At 41.8% G+C, this 22,117-nt stretch overlaps 1 protein-coding gene across 1 annotated transcript in view; it reads left to right on the top strand.

Annotated features, from left to right (window-relative positions):
* The first annotated feature begins 1,084 nt into the window (after window positions 1-1,084).
* Window positions 1,085-22,117, top strand: part of LOC307019535 (contactin-associated protein-like 4) — a 111,099-nt gene continuing 90,066 nt past the window's right edge. The window contains exons 1-2 of the mRNA XM_079650533.1: window positions 1,085-1,414; window positions 21,497-21,607. Of these exons, the coding sequence (XP_079506659.1) occupies window positions 1,330-1,414; window positions 21,497-21,607 (196 nt within the window). The 5' untranslated portion in view covers window positions 1,085-1,329. The remainder of the gene's footprint in view (window positions 1,415-21,496; window positions 21,608-22,117) is intronic.

The raw sequence follows: 22,117 nt of genomic DNA, 5'->3' as shown, positions 1-22,117 counted from the left end.
AAGAGAGATATATGTAACGGTCATACATTTTTACATACATACAAGTTATCAAATGTATTTTTTTATGTAAATCATGAAAGACTCAAAAGACTGTTCTTGGCAGATGTCTTAAAACATGTGGAATACCAGGCCACCATCTGAACTCACGTGGTCACATCACTGCTTACCTGCTGTTGGCACTTCTCCCATATATCATCTTGTATTTATTCTTAATACATTTTTGCAACAGTGTTTGTGTTACTTTTATAAACAATTCTCTGTATATTTGCTACAATATTCTAATAATAAAAAAATATATTTTTATCTTTTCTAATTTCCTCTGATTTAAGCCATGCTTTAGCTTTAATTGCAGAGCTCATACACTCGGTCACGATCTGTCTGTATTGTATTTTGTCTTGTCTTTTTCTGTCTTTTGTTTCATGTTTTATTTTTGAAAGGTTTTCACCTCCTGTCTTGCCTGTTTCTGGCTGCGTTGTGTCTTGCCCAGATCTGTCTTTGGTTTTCTGTCTGCGTTGTGTCTTGTCGAGATCTGTCTTTGGTTTTCTGTCTGCGTTGTGTTTTGTCTTGTTTAAATCTGTCTGTGGTTCCCTGTCGTTAGTTTCCCTGGTATGTCTAATTTACCCGATTGTGTTCACCTGGTGTCCCTGTGTTTTCTCCTCCCTCCTCAGCTGTCTTGTTTGTATGATTAGTCTTGTGTGTATTTAAGTTCTGGTTTTTCTGTCTGTCTTTGTTGGTTCGTCTTGTGCAATGACTAGTTCTTCGGTGAGTGTTCTGTTTTGTCTTTGTTTGTATCGCATAACCTTGAAATAAAGGAGTTTTTCAGTTTATATCTGCATTTGGGTCCTGCCTGCTTCACACACCGTAACACACTCCTCACAAACTAAGAGGCTCATACTTTGCATGCCCTGCCTATGCAAATAAACGTAAACACTGATTTGTTTATTGCATTTGAAAGCATAAAGTTTATTATACTGCATAAAGAGTTAACACAACCCGCCACATGCACTCCCTGCGCTAAAGTGATCCATTCGTGGGACCTGCAACACTCTCCCCTCCCTCCTCTTTGCCTCACTCCTTCCTTTCGCTCCATCACTTGTAGCAGGGCAGGCTGTGTGAGAGCATCATCCTCCTCTTCCTCCTCTTCCTCCCCACTGGGTCCCGGCCGGCCCCTCCACTGTGGCAGCAAGGCGACCGCAGCGCAGCGCGCCGGAGCGGAGCCGGAGGAGAGGAGAGAAGCGAGCAGGAGAGACGGAGGAGTAAAGAAGGAGGACGGACACACTGTACCTCCGATTTATAGGATTATAATTTGCAGCATCCCGTCGCTTCAACATGTTTTTGGGGTACAAAAGAGTCATTGGGATTACTGCGCTGCTCGGCTGGCTGCTGCTCGGCTCCTGTGGGACAGGTGGAGAAGGTGAGGGGCTCCGCGCGCTGCCTGCGAGACAGCGGACTGTTGAGTGCGTTCTCAATTTTGTGAAAAGCGAAAAACATGGGTTGTTTTTGCACGAGATCCGACGTTTCTCGAGTCAAAGCCACTAGCTAATGAGTTGGATTTGGCACGTTTGTGACATTTGGCTGTTGACCGTTATATAAAATAAAAAAGTTTTAGTTTCTAAACTATTAGCAGAATGGACAATGGTCAATCATGACAAGTATTACTTTTCACAAAGATGATAACTGACATTTTCATAAAGATAATTTAAACTCTGATAACAAAAGGCTGCCATTAAGAATGATCTTTTTTTTAATCATTTCTCAATCTATTTATTTCCCTGATTGATCAATTCATTATGCAACCTATAAAATGTCAATTTACCAAGTAGATGAGCCTTCAAGTGTCCTGTTTAATCCGACCATCAGTCCAAAAACCCAAAGCTTTTAACTTTATTACATCCATGTAAATCAGAGAAAAGCAGCAAATCCTGGCACTGGGGGAGCTGCCACTTTGTTAATTTCACTTAAAAAATGACTTGATGAAAACTGTTCATCAAATTATTTAATTGGCTAATTGTTTCCAACCCTATCATATAAAAGTCCTAACATCTGCCTTCATTATTTAAGAGTTCTCACATTTTATTTGTTAAAGCAGTTACTTCTGATCTGTGCTACGACCTGTTTCTCCAGTTTGGAAAGAAGTACTGTGGCTCATTCAGTTTATTCTGTGAATTATGCAAATCAAACCGTTTTCTGGGTCTCATCCGACCACTGCGGGGGCTTGGTTGAAAGCTCATATCTTTTGGGGATTTAAAGCTGTCAAGTTTTAAGAGACAGCAAGTCCCACAAGTGTTCTTATTTGAGCTATTCCCGTATTTGATCTTCCCTCATGAGAGAATGATATGAACGACTGTGGTTTTTCCATGGATGTGTTAAGCTGCACAGGAGGAGAATGCGACTTCTTCGGCTCCAGTTTTACACTTGACACGTTTCACAAAAGATCCTCGAAAGTGGGTCTTGGGTAAAGAGATGATTTCAGAATTGAAGGCAAAGGGCTGCTGATGTAATGTCTGCTTGAGAAAAAACAGATGTGAAGGAATGTGGGAATTCACCTTGCAACAAGTGTCAGATATAGATATACATCTTATTCCCCATCATTAAATCCCTGAATGCATATGAGCTGTTTTCTCTCGGGAGGTTTTAATGAAACGTTTCAGTCGTTGCACTCTTGAAAGCACCTCTATAAAAAACCTTCCCCCCACTGTAATAGTGTTCTCTTTGAATTATGTTGTAAATAGGAGCAGCTTTTAATGTGACATCCCTGTAGGCAGATTGACAAAATAGCCCCACTAATGAGCTTTTTCAGACACCGGTCCGTTGTGCTCGGTATGGAGAGTCGAGAATATAGGGATGTATTCATTAATGGGCATTGTGGCTTCTCGACTGTATTGATCATGTGTAGAAAGGGGAATGGAGAGTTTTGAAATAAATTGACCCAAATCGCTATGTAATTGGTGTGTTGGCTCGGAGCCTTAGACACAGACATTTTCAAGAGACAAATTAGAAAAGCTGCGATTTTACTGCATCACTTCACTGTCTATCAGTCAGATATTTTATCATCCACTTAATGACCTGTCTTCGGTCCAGATTATGCCTCCTAAGCAATGAGAAGGTTTGAGCTCAGTAAAGAACCATCATATCATTCATCATGTTTTGTACATGAAGGACAGGAGGTTTCTGTCATTGTCACATTAATCTTCCTCAGTGATACTCTCCGTTTTTCTCTGTTAATATGAATGTCCCTCTTTCGCTCTCACACACAGTTAATAGTTGAATAGCTTTTGTTACATGACATCCGCCATTTTTTGTAATTTTGTCGAACTCTCCACTGATAACCTTTAAGCCAGCCTCATTCAACAATTGCTCAACTGAGTGGAGGTCACAGAGGACACTTCTCTCTAAACTCTGTTTTGTTCTTGTGTTAAAACTATTATTGAGTTGATTATCAATGCCTTCCAACACTCTTGTTGCCTCAAGTTTTCGTCAAGATGAGGCAAATAAAACTCTGCTAAGGTTAAAGGAAAATAATTCTTCATGATTAAAAGAAACCAGTGGTGGAAGTATAGGTCCTAGATATCATATGATCTGCATGCCTTTCACTCTGACCTCTTTAGTCAAATAAAGTAGTTTTTTAATGGTAGAGTGAGAAAGTGCTTGTTTTTGGTCTGGAAAACACAAGTCGTATTAAGCATTTGAGTTCATGACTTATGCTATCATTATTCTCATGGGAATTGTCATTAATTAATCATAATCATTCAATTACTTTTCCATCATAATTTCCAGGACTGACAATGTCTCTCGGTATCATTCTTCCTCCTTCCTTCAACTTGACCTTCATTCATCAACTTTAATGGAATTGTGTCTTCCATACTATCATCCTTAGTTTAGTTTCATTTTGCAGTAACCATAGGCACCACTTCAACACAAACTTACAGATAGACATAATTCTTTAGCATTTCTGTAAATCCCAATTTGAACTCTGTCTTCATTTTTAATATTTCACCGAATGGTTGTTCAGGATCGTTTCATCTCAGATGTGTGAGACCGTAGGAGGGTGTGTTTGATTATTTAGCTGAGACTGAGGAGGGAAGCACTGTGGCTCTGTTATTTTCTCAGACTGCTGAAAATGTATCTCCTTCAGACCACCAAGACAGAGTAAAAGTTGGTAAAAAATATGCTGCGAGAGAAGTTGATTTGAATTGTAAGTCTAGCTCTCTGCTTCATATGCAAACAGCCCTGTCTCATCAGAATGTATTACTTTCCAATGAGCTGATGGTGTGCATTGAGAGAACATAAACCTCTGAATAAAATCAATTTGGTGTGAATGGGTGAGACATTTTCTCTGCGAAACCCCTCTGTCCTTTATGCTTCATGACACGCAGGAGTCTTGAGAAACACTGTGAGGATAGAGCAAAGTAGTGGAGAATAAATGACACCTTACTTTTTTTTTATGGGGTCATTTATGAAAATGTGTTTAGTAGAAGTGGAGTCATGAAGAGGTTTTGATTAAGTCAAGGTTATAAAAAGGTGGGGTGTGAGCCTGGAGCAGCCAGTCATGAATCTAGATTTATTAATTCAGGGACATGTAGTTAAGCGATAAAAGTGACAGAGAGCTGCAGTTCATCCATCTGCCTTTGTGACCTGAGGGATTTTGTGTTTGCCCAAGGCCTACTCCTCAGTGTATGTCTGCCTCCCTAAAAACAGAGCCATTCATCAGACGACCCTGTCAGTATCTCAGACGTCTTGTTATTGGTCCAAGAGGCAGCCGCTTTCTGCTGAGCTCACTATTTTCTGTCACTCTCTGAAGCAGGAGGAAAGTAAAGGCATCAGCTATTATCAAACACACACTGTGTTAATGGGTGACTTGTTTATGTGGTCCGTGAATCATCAGCTTTTTATGACAGCCTGCCGGGGATTGACATGGCCAAAAAATGCTGTGGCAATTATTAGTAAAATATGTTATTGCTTTTTTCTTTTATTGATTGGTTGCAAAAGGAAATTTCACTCGGGTAAAAGCCCTATGCTGTTAGACTAAAATATCAGTAGTGGAGGAATTATGAAGTGTTGTCAGTGTTTCATTACTTTATGTTACATTTGATGTATTGCATCAAAGTTGTCTTGATTTCAAACCAAAAATCATTTTCTAAATATTTTTGTTTTACTATTTGGGTTTAGTAGATTGTAAGCACAATGATATAGGCCTAAATAATGGAGCGACTGTCGCTGTGATGGATTGCAGTTGGCTTTAAATTTGGAAGGTTGTGAGGTTGTCGATGTTTAACTGCAAGATACTTAACCCTGAGTTGTGTGAATGTTCGCCTCCTCAAGCAAGTGGCATATTACTCTGTATGAATAAGGTGTGTATTGGTGAATGATGACTTGTAAAATCTTACAAGGGGTGATTAAAGCACTATATAAACACAGCAATGATACATTCTGATCCAGCTGTTTTCATCATACAGATGCTAAAACTGTGACTTCATTATCAGCAGAGACATGGATTGAAAGACACCGAGGGGTGTGACATCTTTGCGATATGACACCTGGACAGGGAACATCTTCAACACACTGTTCATTGACTGGAGGTTACTTCCCTATTTGGGGCCTATGGCTTTTGTCTTAATGCCCAGAAATGTATGAGAGAGAAAATACAAAAAGAGGACGGCAGGGTCTTTGTAGAAATGGACACCAACACACACTTCTGATGATTGAGTGGGATTATTTTTGAATGTGTCTTTACACTGCTTTAGGGAATTCCTTCATATTATTCCCTTTTTAAAAGTTAAAATATAGGCCATTTGACATAAAGTTATATTAAGTTATCACAAACAATTAAAATGTATACCTTTTTTATATGCTTCCTAAGTTCTTAGACTGGCCATATTTCTCTTTAAGAACAAAGAAAAACCTTCATTGAGTATTATGCAAGATCCAACTGGTTTTGAAAAGTCATATATCTAAGAGTTGTATGAAAGTTACGTTCATAATCAAGGACAACATTTCTTACAGTGGATAAAGCTGAGCTGAAACAACAATTTTGAAGTAAAACTGAAAGAGAACTTAAAGGACATATATTTGTGTTAGTGAGATGGGTCATAACATAAGAAGAAGAAGATGAAGAAATTAGCACAAATAAAGAAGTGGAGGAGTTTGATTCGGTGCCCTGTGTGGACATTCATTGTAGTTTAAGTCAACCAGTGACACTCCCAACTCCTTCTCTCATTTCACCCATCAGTGGGTTTTCTTTTTCTTTTGGGTGTGTGTGATGTCAGATTAATTTGCCCGACTCCCCGCTCACCTTCACAAAGCTGCAGCTCTGCGGTGAACAGAAACACGAGTTTCAGCAATAAGGTCCTTTTCTTCTGTATCAGGATCTCTCTTTCCTGTCAGCGGGGTCATTACTGTTGAATGGCTTTTCAATGCAGTTACCTTTTTCTTTGAAGAAAACCCTGCTGCTCTTATAATAATGGTGAAGTGCTGCATTTGAAGACCTTTTCATTTTCACCATTAACGTTAATATATGTCATGTGTAACAGACTTTGTCACATTTTTGTTACTTTCCGTTTTTACAGATTTTCAGGTATTGAGATTAAAATCGTAGTGTGTTTATGGTAAAGAATAACAGTTTTAAAAATGTATCTTTTCAATTAGAGATGTTGGGATAAACCTCTCTGAAGAACCAGCACCTTACCGTGGTAGAGAGGTTTGTGTGCCCTGATGAACCTGGGGGCTGTGTTGTCTGGAACCTTGTATTCCTGGTAGGGTCTCCCATGGCAAATTGGTCTCAGGCAAGGGGCCAGACTAAGATTGGTTCAAAATACCTCATGAAAGACGACACACGAAGTGAGGATACCCGGCCCGGAGGAAGCCCGGGGTCCCCTTCTGGAGCCAGGCCCAGAAGGAGGACTCGTCTGCAAGCGTATGGTGGCCGGGCTTGCCGCGGAGCCCGGCCGGGCACAGCCCGAAAAGGCAACGTGGGCAAAACCTCCGCTTCTCTGTCCCTAGGGCCCACCACTTACGGGAAACAGCGATGGGGTCGGGTGCGCTACCAGAAGGGTGGCAGTGAAAGCATAGGATCACAACGGACCAGACCCGGGCGACAGAAGCTGGCTTTTGGGACGTGGAACGTCCGCTCTCTGGGGGGGAAGGAGCCGGAGCTTGTGCGGGAGTGGAGCGTTACCAGTTGGATCTGGTTGGGCTCACCTCTACGCACAGCATTGGCTCTGGAACCTTACTTCTGGATAGGGGTTGGACTCTATTCTTCTCCGGAGTTGCCCAAGGTGTGAGGCGCCGGGCGGGTGTGGGGATACTCACAAGTCCCCGGTTGGGTGCTTCTCTGTTGGAGTTTACCCCAGTGGACGAGAGGGTCGCCTCCCTACGCCTGCGGGTTATGGGGGGAAAAACTCTCACCGTTGTGTGTGATTATGCACCCAACTGCAGTTCAGAGTATACAGCCTTCTTGGAGACCCTGGAAAGAGTCCTGCATGGGGCTCCTGAAGGGGACTCTTTAATCTTGCTGGGAGACTTCAACGCACATGTGGGCAATGATGGAGACACTTGGAGGGGCGTGATTGGGAGGAACGGCCCCCCTGATCTGAACCGGAGTGGTGGTTTGTTACTGGACTTCTGTGGTACTCATGGATTGGCCATAACAAACACCATGTTCGAACATAAGGATGCGCATAAGTGTACATGGTACCAGAGTATCCTAGGCAGAAGGTCCATGATTGATTTCGTTATCGTATCATCGAACCTGAGGCCGTATGTTTTTGGACACTCGGGTAAAGAGAGGGGCGGAGTTGTCAACTGATCACCATCTAGTGGTGAGTTGGGTCGAGTGGCGGGGGAAGCCTCTGAACAGACCTGGTAAGCCCAAACGTGTAGTTCGGGTGAACTGGGAACGTCTGGAGGAGGCCCAAGTTCAGGAGGCCTTCAACTCACACCTCCGGCGGAGCTTTTCGGGCATTCCTGTGGAGGTTGGGGACATTGAACCAGAGTGGGCGGTGTTCAAAGCCTCTATTGCCGAAGCTGCGGCAGGGAGCTATGGTCTCAAGGGGCGGTAAACCTCAAACCTCCTGGTGGACACCGGTGGTCAGGGGAGCCGTCCGACTGAAGAAGGAAGCCTTCAGGGATTTGTTATCCCGGGGGACTCCCGAGGCAGTAGCAAGGTACCGACAGGCCCGAAGGGCAGCAGCCTCAGCCGTGGCAAAGCAGCGGGTGTGGGAGAAGTTCGGAGAAGACATGGAAAAGGACTTTCGGGCGGCACCAAAGTTGTTCTCGAAAACTGTCCGACACCTCAGGAGGGGGAAGCAGGGAACCATCCAAGCTGTGTACAGTAAGGATGGGACGTTGTTGACCTCAACTGATGGAGTGTTAGGGCATTGGAAGGAGCACTTTGAGGAACTCATGAACCCAACAACTCCGCCCTCTATGGTAGAGGCAGAGCTGGAGTATGACGGGGGATCAACGCCAATTTCCCAGGGGGAGGTCACTGAGGTCGTGAAACAACTCCACAGTGGCAAAGCCCCGGGGGTGGATGAGATCCGCCCAGAAATGCTGAAGGCTCTGGGTGTTGAGGGACTGTCATGGTTGACACGACTCATCAACGTTGCAAATCAGAAACAGTACCGAAGGAGTGGCAGACCGGGGTGGTGGTTCCCCTTTTCAAAAAGGGGGATCAGAGGGTGTGTGCCAATTACAGAGGCATCACACTACTCAGCCTCCCCGGGAAAGTTTACACTTAAGGTACTCGAAAGGAGGGTCAGGCCGATTGTCCAACCTCAGATTGAGGAGGAACAATGCGGATTCCGTCCTGGTCGTGGAACTACGGATCAGCTTTTTACTCTCGCAAGGATCCTGGAGGGGGCCTGGAAGTACGCTTATCCGGTCTACATGTGATTTGTAGACTTGGAGAAGGCGTATGACCGGGTTCCCAGGGAGTTACTGTGGGAGATGCCACAGGAGTATGGGGTGAGGGGGCTTCTACTCAGGGCCATCCAATATCTGTACTCCTAAAGCAAGAGCTGTGTCCGGGTCCTCTGCAGTAAGTCGGACCCATTTCCGGTGAGGGTTGGCCTCCGCCAGGGCTGCGCTTTGTCACCAATCCTGTTTGTAATATACATGGATAGGATTTCGAGGCATAATCGTGGGGGAGGGGTCTGCAGTTCGGTGGACTAAGGATTGCACCACTGCTTTTTGCAGATGATGTAGTTCTAATGGCTTCATTGGTCTGCGACCTTCAGCACTCACTGGATCGGTTCGCAACCGAGTGTAAAGCGGCTGGGATGAGGATCAGCACCTCCAAATCTGAGGCCATGGTTCTCAGCAGGAAACCAATGGACTGTCCATTCCAAGTAGGGAATGAGTCCTTTCCCCAAGTGAAGGAGTTCAAGTATCTCGGGTGAGGGAACAATGGAGCGTGAGATGGGCCGGAGAATCGGAGCAGCGGGAGCGGTACTGCAGTCGCTTTACCGCACCGTTGTGACGAAAAGAGAGCTGAGCCTGAAGGCAAAGCTCTCTGTCTACCGCGCCATTTTCTTTCCTACCCTCACCTATGGTCATGAAGGATGGGTCATGACCGAAAGAATGAGATCGTGGATACAAGCGGCCGAGATGGGTTTTCTCCGCAGGGTGGCTGGCGTCTCCCTTAGGGATAAGGTGAGAAGTTCAGTCATCCGGGAGGGACTCGGAGTTGAACCGCTCCTCCTTCGCGTCGAAAGGAGCCAGTTGAGGTGGTTCTGGCACCTAGTAAGGATGCCACCTGGGCGCCTCCCTTGGGAGGTGTTCCAGGCACGTCCAGCTGGGAAGAGACAGACGTTTTGGATAAAACCGTCAGCTAAATGCAATGTAATGTAATGTAAAGAGACCAAGGGGTAGACCTAGGACCAGGTGGAGGGATTATATCTCTTCGCTGGCCTGGGAGCGCCTTGGGATCCCCCAGTCAGAGCTGGTTGATGTGGGCCAGGGAAAGGAAAGTTTAGGGCTCTCTGCTGGAACTGCTACCTCCGCGACCCCCGACCACGGATAAGCGGGAGAAGATGGATGGATGTTGTGATAAATATGACTTATGTAAAACTGCACATAATATGGGGTTTAAATATCAAGCCCTCTGATTTGTACATTCTATCAACAAGGTCTCTTAACCTCAAATTGCATAAATAAGACTTGAGTTGAAAGTACCTTGAACTTTATTTACTTTTAAAGTATTATTCTTATTATGTATACTATTACTGAACCCATTGTGCTACTCAAAGTGCTTTTCCTATTGCATGTCTCGGCATGCTGCCTCATTGCCCCTTTCAATCAATTACACTGCAAATTACCATCAGATTAGCCATGAATAAATGTAATAATGATCTAATCTGCTGCTTTGACCTGCCTCCATTCCGATTTAATGACAGCTTTTATATTTGTTGGGTTGATAAGTGGAGTGGCACAGTGGGAGTGGGATATGTACGTGCTTCTTAAAAATGATTACCATAATTTCTTGTGCTGACTCTGGTCTGACCTCCTGTCTTTGTGAAATAGTTTTAGTGTATGTAATGACGCTAAACTTCGCCTCACCCCAAACCAAACACCATCAAGTTAATACTTCTGGATGAGAGTTGTTGAACAGGCCTTGGGGAAATGAGTTGTTTTTTAGTTGAAGCATCTCACCCATGGAAAGTATATCCTTGCTTACAGATCAGCAAATACAGGTGCTGCAGATTCAGTATTTCAATGTAAAAACCCTAACATGGGTACAGAAAATATATTGTTCTAAAACTTGGAATTGGTGTTTTGCTTCTTTCGTTACTGATGGCTCAATTATTCATTAAATAACAGGACAAATATCCTCAGTTGTGCAGATGTTTTTAGAAGTCACATAATGAGTACTATTGAAATCACCTGTGTGGAACACCTGGGTGAATTAGTAGAAACTGATTGTAGAAGCACCCGCCTTTGAAGGGGCCAGACTTTGGTGAGTCAGAAGTGAGAAGGAGAAACCTTCACCACGAAGACAAAAAACACTTCAAGCAACTCGAAGAAAAGGTCCTTTTTTTATAGCCCACCCCTTTTATATTTACTGTATGATGTTCTGGTGCTACTCTACCTACCCAGTTACAAACAGGTTACCAGGAATATTGGGTTCATATTGTTTTTTCTTGTGTGAAGTACATAACAAAGTCACAGTTTGATGCGCTTGGTTTCTCACTTTATGTTTTATTCAGCTTCTTAAATTCATCCTCAAGGACTTAAACCAGTTTAAAGATGTAGCAGGGAATTGTCTCAAAAGTATTCAAAATGAAATGTTATCAAGCAGCTTAATCACAGTTTATAAGAATATTATTTTCAACTCGAATGCAATTCCTGAATAAATTGCTAGTGGGAATGCTTTATGCTGAAAAATGTATGCTGAACTGCTATGCTGAAATGTAATGTGTAAGAAGAAAGTGTAGAATTTAGATTGAATGATACATGAACACTGGGGGCTTGAATGTGTGATAAGAGAAGAAAATAAAGTAAAAAGGCTTGGAAAAGCAGAAAATATTTGAACTGCAAACTTTTGAACTAACTTGATGGTGAGTGATCTGTCGCCATGGCAACGGCATTTGATGAAACCCCATAATACGCTTAGATGTGTTGATGGCTGCATCGTTACCAAACCTTTGAAGTTTTGGACCGTTTGGAGCATATTCACTGAAGTTTAAGAAAACCGTATTTTATGGCGACCATTGTATTGCCATGGCAACGGCATTTGAAGAAATCTCAAAACTGTCACGTAGATATCTTCACGGCTGGACTATTAGCACACATGTGAAGTTTGAGCACTTTTTGACAATTTTCATAGGAGTTATAGCAATATCGTGTTTTACGGCGAGGGATGCCTTTCTATGGCAACAGCTTTTGAGGAAAACTCACTAATGGCACATAAACATGTTGAGGGCTGGACCATTAACCATCATCTGAAGTCTGGTGCTGTTTTGACCATTTTCATAGGAGTTACGACAACATCGTATTTTATGGCGAGGGATGCGTTTCCATGGAAACGGCATATGATGAAACCCCATAATTGACGTAGAGCTGTTGAGGGCCGGACCATTAACCATTATCCGAAGTCTGCTGCTGTTTTGACCATTTGCATAGGATTTACGACAACATCGTGTTTTATGGCGAGGGATGCGCTTCCATAGAAACGGCATATGGTGAGATCTCAGATTTGGCGTAGAGCTGTTGAGGCATGGACCGGTGATATACAAGTGAAGATTGGGGACGATTGGACCCTGTCCATAGGAGTTACAGCGACATCGTGTTTTATGGCGAGGGATGCGTTGCCATAGTAACACCACATTACGTAACATCAGATTTGATGTAGAGCCGTTAAGGGCCACAGTGTTAACCATCATGTGATGTTTGGTGGCGTTCTGAGAAGGTCAGTTGGAGTTATGACATCATCATGTCATATCTCCAACACACAGGTGTTTATGTTTGAGGTAACGACGTTATGAAACACCTGTGCTTGAGCCCAAAGATCAAAGGTTTCCATGGTGATGTGCAGTAATCTGTGAGAGGAGAGCCTTTCCATTGTTCTGAATGAGAGATAAACCTCTTACATGTGAACGTTTTGTTGAAGAACCGCAACAGATATCGGTGAAATTTCAACGCGTGAAGCATGTCAAGGACCCTGAGCGTCTGAAGTGTGCTTTTTGTGTACTTTCGGGTCAATAATGTGGCCTTTTTGGCAGATTAACTAAAGGCTTGTGGCTGCTACTGTGAGGAAAGATCAGGCTGCATTTACAATGGGCCTTAATGGAGACATGTTGAAATCTTTTGTCACTTCATGCTCCCAAGAGGCATTTTGTTTAATTCTTTTTTGCCTCATTTTCTTTTTTTTTTCAAGCTAAGAGATGTTTTCCTACGTTTCTCATGAAAAATGATGTCCCAGGAGTGTAGGGTTTTGGAATTATGGCATTTAAAAATATATATATATGAAGGCGATTTTCAAGCTTTCCTTCACTCTACCTGTGGCATCACACACTCTAGCCTCGAGCTGCACAATACACACTAATGTTAAAATCTGAAGTAGGCCTCTTATACCAAGGTCTGAACAATGTTTAATACCTCTAAAAGTATGAATCTGATTTCAAAGTTGTGTAAGACGAATAATGTCAGAAAGATATGTAACATTTTAAAGTTGGAATGAGGTTTCTCAGTAAAAATATGCAGGAACAGTAGCAGTTGAAGTGGTATGAAGATTTTTCAAGTCTGAAGAGTTTCTCCATCGACTTGCATGTTGAACATGTGATGAATTATGGGATATATCTCTGTAAATATGAAAGTTATGAATGAGAAAAGTAATAGCCATCGATTCCCGATCAAGCTGAACGTTTTCATGTTTGAATGGAATTTCTGCGATGTGGAATGTGGGAGCAGAAGAGGCGCAAAATAACCCGGCGGAATAAGAATAAATAATGTGTGCGCAGAAGTACAAGTAGTTTGGAATGCTGTATCAGCATTCCCACTAAATAACTAAAGATGGAAATATCATTATTTTTGTTATAATGCCACAACATATGCAAAGAGAGGAGGTTAGGGAGAACGGAAAGGTCTAACCAACACTAAAACAACTCAAATATTGCTGATGGCCTCTTGTTCTGCACAAATAGCCGATGACAAAAGTACTTAATAAGTATTTATTTTAATGCAACTAATGTATGTGTTCTCCTCCAGGGTGAGCCAAGCCTAACTGAGGCAAATGAGAAAGAAATTGTATAATAATTTGATGGTTTTTTTTAAGAGAATGACTGAATATCCTCTCATTGAAGAAAATAAAAGAATGCCTCCAATTTCTTCTTTTAAAATGCAAATCTGATCCATTAAGATGCTCATCACATACTCGCAACATTTACCCCTGGGTCCATTAGTAAAAGTGATGTAACCTGCAGCAATTTTTCCTAATCTGCATACTGACCTTTTTTATTTTGGTTATTTTTGAATCTTATTTTCATTAGTTTCAAAATTCATTTTGTGTTGCTTGTCTCAGCACTCAGCATGTGTACTAATGGGGGAGGGTTAACCTCACATAATTCAGATAAATGTTTTAATTGCTGCTTTGTTGCAGTGGAGCTTTCTTATGATAATTTAATTATGCTGATTAGGTCTGCCTCACATGGAGCCACATATTAATGCAGTCAGCATGAAAAAAAAAATGACGGCATTGTTTTCTTTAGTTTTACAGTGAAAAGTTAATTGAAGTATATCCGGCATACATGTAATGTAACTTTCTAACGAGGCTTAGATGGTGAAATTCAGCAGAACAACAGGTCTGCCTGGTGTGGCACCAACAGACTAGTGAAATACAGGAAATAAAGATCCACTATTTCTCTCATTGTTAGCATCAGCCTGGCAGCAGAGCGTCTCATTTAAGGTGTCAGGCTCCACTCTGCAGGACTCACATCAACCACATTTGACCAGATAGACAAAAGGCTCAAAAATACTTTCAGGTGAAAGTGCACAACTCGGATAACTATGGTTGAAGTTAGATGAAGACATTTTAGTAGCCAATCTGCATTGACATTTCTGCAGTGAGTACTTAGTAAGTTGTGCAGACGTCACATAGAGTATAAAAGGACAGTGTGAGGTTGTGCATTTCAAATAAAATAAAATAAAAAAAGTCTAAATTGCAAGATGTTTAGGATGCAAAATAGGTAGGATATCACCCGAAAAGAAAATTGGAAGACCCTCTTTTTCTCGGTTCCCAGGAGGATGAATCTCAATCAGTGATCTCCAAAACACTGCTCGTTTTCATTTCCTCCACTAAATGTGCATTTTTAAGAATGATAATACAGAGGTCTTGCATTGTTTAAATACAGGCTGTCATCTTAACCCTCCTGTTATCCTCAGATTTACTTTACACCCTTTATCCTCTGTCAATTTGACCCCAGTAGTTTAAACTCAAGACAATGATCATATTCCAAATTGTAACCAACATGTATGTCTCTGGTGCTTTAGGTATTTTAGTCAACTAGATAAATAACCATTTAAATAAAACATTACCCCGACCTCCCCCCTACAGAACCCTTTATACATTCAGAATTCCTATTATCGACAAATATATAAATCACCATAAAATCTCACTAACTGAAATAAAATGTTAAAGTAAGATATTTTTGATGTTGTTAAAGGACCAATAACTAAAGCAGAGGGTAGTTTTTTTTTTACAATGATATATTTGCATGTAATAGTCACCTCAATATCATCCTACACAATCAACACAAATGATGTGTAAAATATTGAAATTTGTATATGTTTTATACTACTAAAACAGCCTGGGGTCAAATTTACCCCAAGGAATACCGATGCGTACAAAGTGCGTACAGGACATTTAGTGTTATCTGTTAAGTAAGAAAAGTTGGCGGAGGTGAGTGCTCTTTTAGTTTATAGCAGTGTTTCTACAAGCACGCAGTCACACGATGTATTATGCAGATAAACCTTGTCTATTGTAAGTAAAGAGTGAGACGTTTGTAAAGACAAAAAGCTGTTTACCTCTTGGGTATTGCGCTTAGATCCTGCCTATCTGAGAGAGAGAGAGACATCACACTGATCAACAAGTCAAGACTGAGTTTGTAGCACACTTTCATTCGGCTCTGAACTCTTTTACCTTTAGTTTGTTGCAGTGATGGATGGTGCTCATCAGTATTCAGCATCACTAGACCTGTTGCTGTCTTACTTCACTGAAATGGTAAACTGGATTATATACTGCAGATAGGCTTTCTGTCTCTGCTTCTGTTTCTCTTGCTCCTGGAGCACTGTGTCTCAAAGCAAAAACACACCAGCCTCATCACACCGAACACTTGTTTAGTAGACCCCCAATTTTCATTTTTACTCTCCTGAGGTCACCATTCCTCCATATTTTTCCCATCTTATGAAATATTTTTATACCTCTTTTTCAATATGACAACCCATTTCTGTCAGTGTACAGTTGTGTTTCCACCAGGACCTGTGTGTAACCCTCCCTCCTGAGTGAGAGACTGAGAGAAATAGAAGTGGTAAGAGAAAGAAGTCCTCAAATTTTAGATGTCTTTGTCGATTTTAACATCAAGCACGGATATCAAACTGATGCAAATGACCTTCGAGAGTCCAGTGGCATGCACACTCTAAGGGGCAGGACCAAATAAATCAATCCAAGAATATTGGATTATACCAGAGATTCACGCAAATGTTCACCAGAGGGATTAATTAATCTGTAAGCAGTCACCAGAATGCAGGAAATAAAGTCTCTAAAAACTAAATTTATTTTCTGGGGGATGACCTCCACAACAGCTGTCTTGGTTTCAAAATCTTCTCAATTTTTTTAAGTCTCAAGATTGGCACTGACTCACATCAGTTGATGCTTCTAACAAACAAGTCGAGTTATTGTGGCTGAGAGTTGCTGATTGACTGAGTGAAAAACAATGCTGCATTTTGAGATGCTAAGTTTGCACTGATTCAGTCGTTATTGCAATTGAATCCCATCCAGTTCTTTTTTCTTGCTTCTGTCAAGGATTTTGTAAAGAAACCACATTGCTTTGAATATCTGTCTATCAGTCTGAGTCTTTACCTTCATTTTCTTCTAATCTGTATATGTGCTTTACCGGTAACATCTTTATATGTCACTACTCCTCCGAGGAAAATCCGCCTCGCCTGTTGAAACACCTCTGCTTCTCCTAACCAGCTTTTCTTGCCAAGGCCGTGCTCTCACAACACAATATCTCAAAGTATAGGTTTTAAGTCCCTTACACACCAAGCCAATTTCGGCCGTCGATAGATGTCGGGCCGTCGATGAGCGTCGTGCCGCCCTACTCAGACTGGTGTGTCTTGGTATGTCCCGCACCGTTGTGTCTTTTCAGCCGTGCCGACACCTTCCGCCACCGTTTCGACATGTTGAATCGGGAGGCTGTCGGCTAAAGGCCATCAGTCAAATAAATCACTCTGATTGGCTGTTCAGCTTAGCGAATCAGTGCATGAGAAGCGAAACGGAAGTAAGGGACATAGGGAAAATAACCAACATCCCACACTTTTTTAGACAAATATGCAACTGCGTGTGTTAATAATTGTATGTTTTCACTGCTCATACAGTATATATGCGGGTTCGGGTCGGGTTGCGGATCCTGTGCCGACGGGTCGGGTCGGGTTGCGGAACTAATTGGCAATATGTGCGGGGGGCGGGTTCGGTATTGCACGTCGCGGGTGCGGGGCGGGAGCGGGTCTTGAAAATCAGACCCATGCAGGACTCTGGTCTGTCTTCCGGTTGTTGCCTCTTTTGAATGACGAATACACACTACCGCCGCCTGCTGGTAAGGAGAGTTATTGCCACTCACGCATGCGCAATTCGTACGTGCTACTTGGCCGTTGGAAGATGTCTTTGTGATGTGTGTTGCAGTCATATACAGTCTATGGTTCCAGTACGAAACATGGCCAAGACGCAGGAGACGTGAGGCCACGTGAGGCCACGTGAGGCCACGTGAGGCCGAGTGAGGCCACGTTCCGTCGGGACGTGTTCTTTGTTGTTCTTTGGTGTTCTTTGGTGTCAGTTTGGTGTGTAAGGACCTTTTACAGTTCTCAGTTCACCGCTCTACACTATTTCTACTGTATTTTGCAGCTGGTGCTCCACTATATTCAATGGCTTGCTCTGTGCCTCAGGTCTTACTAGATGGAAATAAAGGTGTAATGCTACTTAAACATCTGATAAGGTTTTATTTTATTAAGTTCAGGAGTAATAACGTTGATTACATTTTTAAAATGTTAATGCTAATGTGTCAGATCTTGTATTTTCCAGCCTCTCAACTATGGACATGTCCTGTTTTTTTCTGTTTTAAATCATTTTAAACTCAATATCTTTCTGTTTTAGACAAACACAACCCTATCCTAACCTATACCAGTAAAAGCCACACGTTTCATACAAATGACTTTCTGTTTGAAGCTGCAGCAATTGACCTGAGCTGGAATGCACTCACAAACTCCTGAAGTGTGTGCACAGTGGAGAGGAGTTACACTGGGAAGACTTAGGTGGATATGACAGGCTATTCAAAACCGTCAACAGCCTGTTGTTTTTTAGAGCCACGTAATGAAAATCCCTCTGTGCTTGAAATGAAGTACAAAAATATTGACAAAGTAATCTCATCTGAAGCCTTGTTGTCGGAGGAGGGAGACCGACCTGGCACTTCTGAATGGGTTGTGAATACTTTGAACTGGCTCTCTTTTCAGTTGTGCAAAACGAACATCCATTTAAAAGTAGAGATTTTAGATTACTCTTGCATAGTAATCATGGAATGTGAACATATGATAATTAGTTTCTCCATGAATAATTTACATATCAAGGCGCCGCTCCTTTCATAACTGCTTTTGTCAGCTGCAAAACAACAACCCTCATAGTCACTTTCTCATCAGCAGACTGGCTGACACACAGATTCAATCTGTGTCTGCCACTGGGCAGGTGGCACTCCAGTTATTGTAAACAGTATATAGTAAACTGTATGGGTCCTTCTCTGTATGTCTGCAGTTTTATTTGTAAACTATTTGAAAGTGGCCCTTACAACATCACATAAAGCTAGACCTTAGCAAAGGCACATCACTCTGATAATCTATGGAGGTTATTCCCTTACTTTATTCAAGAGCGTGTTCTTTCAATTTGAGAGCATCATTTATTGATTTCACATTCAGATTTTGTATTTCTTTCAGTTAAACCCTTTCCTTGCACTTAGATTTGCTCTGCTTCTGCTCAAACTACGCTTGCACTCAGATATATTGCTGCTTGCAGAGATTTCCTGTTTTCCAGCCGATTTCGGCCGTCGATAGATGTCTGGCCGACGATGAGCGTCCTGTCGCCCTACTCAGATTGGTGTGTCCAGCACCGTTGTGTCTTTTCGGCTGTGCCGACACCTTCCGAATCGGGAGGTTGTCGGCAAAAGGCTGTGGGAAAATAAATCACTCTGATTGGCTGTTCAGTTTAGCGAATCAGTGCATGAGAGGCGAAACGGAAGTGAACAAGGCACACACAGACGGCTATTATTTGCGGCTATTATAATTTTTTCTTCATGTCATTTTTTATTTAAGATCATATGTTGCCCTCACTAAGTATAGATACAGTTCATGTTACACCATTTATTGTGCATTTCTCAGAAGCAAATTTAGGGCAACATACGATCTTAAATAAAAATATTACGTGAAGAAACATTTATTTTTCTTTTATTATATTTCCCCATTCCTAAACAATAAAATAACTAAGAAAAAGATATTTTGTTGTCAGTTGCCTAGCAACAGTGTTCACGTAATTTACAACACTTGAAAGCATAGGTGGGACCAAGTCATTGTTTTGCAAGTCCGAGTCGAGTCTCAAGTCTTTGTGCTCAAGCCCGAGTCAAGTCTCAAGTCTTTGCGCTCAAGCCCGAGTCAAGTCTCAAGTCTTTGCGCTCAAGTCCAAGTCAAGTCTCAAGTCTTTGCGTTCAAGTCCGAGTCGAGTCTCAAGTCTTTGCGCTCAAGTCCGAGTCGAGTCTCAAGTCTTTGTGCTCAAGTCCAAGTCAAGTCTCAAGTCTTTGCGATCAAGTCCGAGTCGAGTCTCAAGTCTTTGTGCTCAAGTCCAAGTCAAGTCTCAAGTCTTTGCGCTCAAGTCCAAGTCAAGTCTCAAGTCAGGATGGGCAAGTTCAAGTCCCAAGTCCTAAACTTTGACAAAACGAGTCTTAAACAAGTCATTATGTGCTTTTCACCAAATGTAATGACATCGATCAACAGAATAATACTTAATAATCAAACTGCTCTTTATTAGTCACATTAATAATTTAATAATCAATTTTCTCTCTGCTGGTAAAGTAACGTGTTTTCTTCTATTTTAAGAGGGATCAGTAAGGTAATGCTACCGTGACGGTTTGATTCAGAAGGAGTTTAATGTATAAGATCCCTGATGTTGAGGTAACCAGAATGTTTATTTCCACTGTGTACAACATGGGACCCACAATCTATTTTTATGCAAGGGATAATGTGCTGCGAGGCGGTCTCTATGGGGAAAAGAACACCTGAATCTAGATCCCTCAGCAGGTGGTTGATGCTAATACTTTTGTACTTTTGAATGCAGGACTTTTTATTGTAACCGAGTATTCCTACACTCAGGTACTTTACTCAAGTACAAGATCTGAACTTCTCCAAGTCCAAGTCAAGTCCTGAGTCATTGGTGTTCAAGTCCAAGTCGAGTCGCAAGTGTTTTGTGATTTTGTCAAGTCGAGTCCAGTCATCAAATTGGTGACTCGAGTCTGACTCGAGTCCAAGTCATATGACTCGAATCCACACCTCTGCTTGAAAGCCAGTTATTATAGATGTGCCGCAAATATGACTACCAAATTAATTTGCAGGAAGTAAAGTTAATGTTAATAGTACCATTTAAAATAAAAAGTCACAAGTGAAGTAGGCTACATTTAATTAAGCCATGGAGGGAGTTTATAAACCTGGTTAAAGAAACCGCCCTTACGGGACGCTCTAATAAGTAAAGTGAACGCGCCAGCAAGACGACACTTCACCTGGCCTCCTATTGGTTGAGGGATTTTGAAATGTTTTTTGCAAAGAAAAAATCCAAGCGCAGAGCAGAAATCTGAGAGCAGACATTTGACGAGCGCAGTCAGCGCACAGAAGCAGCCTAAGTGTGAGGAGAAGGATTTAAACTGGAAAACAGGAAATCTGTGCAAGCAGCAATATATCTGAGTGCAAGCGTACAATTTGAGCAGAAGCAGAGCAAATCTAAGTGCAAGGACAGGGTTTGACTGAAAGAAATACAAAATCTGAACGTGAAATCAATAAATGATGCTCTCAAATTGAAAGAACACGCTCTTGAATAAAGATAGGGAATAACCTTTATAATAATCAGGAAAGTGTGTTGTCTGTAAAAAAATAAACTTGCATTTAAATGTTAGAGAGAGAGAGAAACAAATGTGGCTGAAAGAGACACAGGCCCTCAAAGGTCAATTTAAGCAGCAGATATAAATCTTGAACAAATCAAGTTTAATATTCGTCATGTATTATGATGACAAAAACAGGTAAACGATTTACACACTTGTTTCCTTTTCTTGTATGTCAGTGCTTGCAATTTACTGTTAGGAAATTCCATGTGTCCGCGATGAAGGACTGTTTCACATGGCGTTTTTTGTTGCTGCATCAGAGTAAAGTGTACGTTCTTCATCATCATATACTTAATGTTAATAGGTCATTCATTAAGAGTCAATTTGTTCCCTTCTACGAAGCTTCATTCATTCATTTATTAACATCAAAGTGTATGAGGCTTTAAAAGGTTGCCAATGACTTTGCTCTCCTGCTGAAAACCAGTTGTCTTTTTTGACAACAGATTACTCAAACCTTAAGTTTGACCTTATGATTATTAGAAAACTTCCATCAGTCAGTGTTAAAATGACGGATAACTTGCTGTAACATATAGATCCATATATTCGATGAAACAATCCATGATTTTAAACTGTCTTTTCTGCTTTTGATTGGTTAACAGAGGTATGTGACAGCCCGCTGGTGGCCAATCTGCCGCCATCATCGTTCAGAAGCTCCTCCCAGCTCACCAGCAGCCATGGGCCGGTCTTTGCAAAGGTCAACAGGAGAGAAGGTGAGGAATCATTCATTGCTATGTCCAGCATCAATATTTAACAGCCTGTGGTAGCAGCATTTCTCAAAGTGTGTTCATTGTCATAAATAATGCCTGGGATAATCCAGGCATTGACCATGGCACAGACTGTACTTGGTGCAAGACTTGTTTTAAATTTGAGAAGGGGATTTTCAAGTTTAGTTCCCCTTCTTTGAGAGGTTCTGGAAATATTTTCTCAAAAAGGACTGAAAACAAGAAAGCTACTGCTAGCTTTAGCTCTGTGGTGAACACTTGCATCTACACTTTTCATACTGTACACTTTTTTTCCCACAGTTGTTTTTCAAACCATTAACAGTGAGGGATGATGGGTGCAAGATATCCGTACAATTATAGCTTTGAGCAGTTTTAAACTTTGTGCAAGGTTGACATCAGCTGTCAAGAACTATTCAGTCCAGTAACATGTTGGTGGCAGATAGAGAAAAAGCAAAGCCCGTTGAAAGAATCTCCCTCTTTCCACTGAAATGTGTTCAG

The sequence above is a fragment of the Notothenia rossii genome (genome assembly GCF_949606895.1).
Source record: "Notothenia rossii genome assembly, chromosome: 1".
Classification (NCBI taxonomy): domain Eukaryota; kingdom Metazoa; phylum Chordata; class Actinopteri; order Perciformes; family Nototheniidae; genus Notothenia; species Notothenia rossii.
This window is presented reverse-complemented; position numbering and strand designations above follow the sequence as displayed.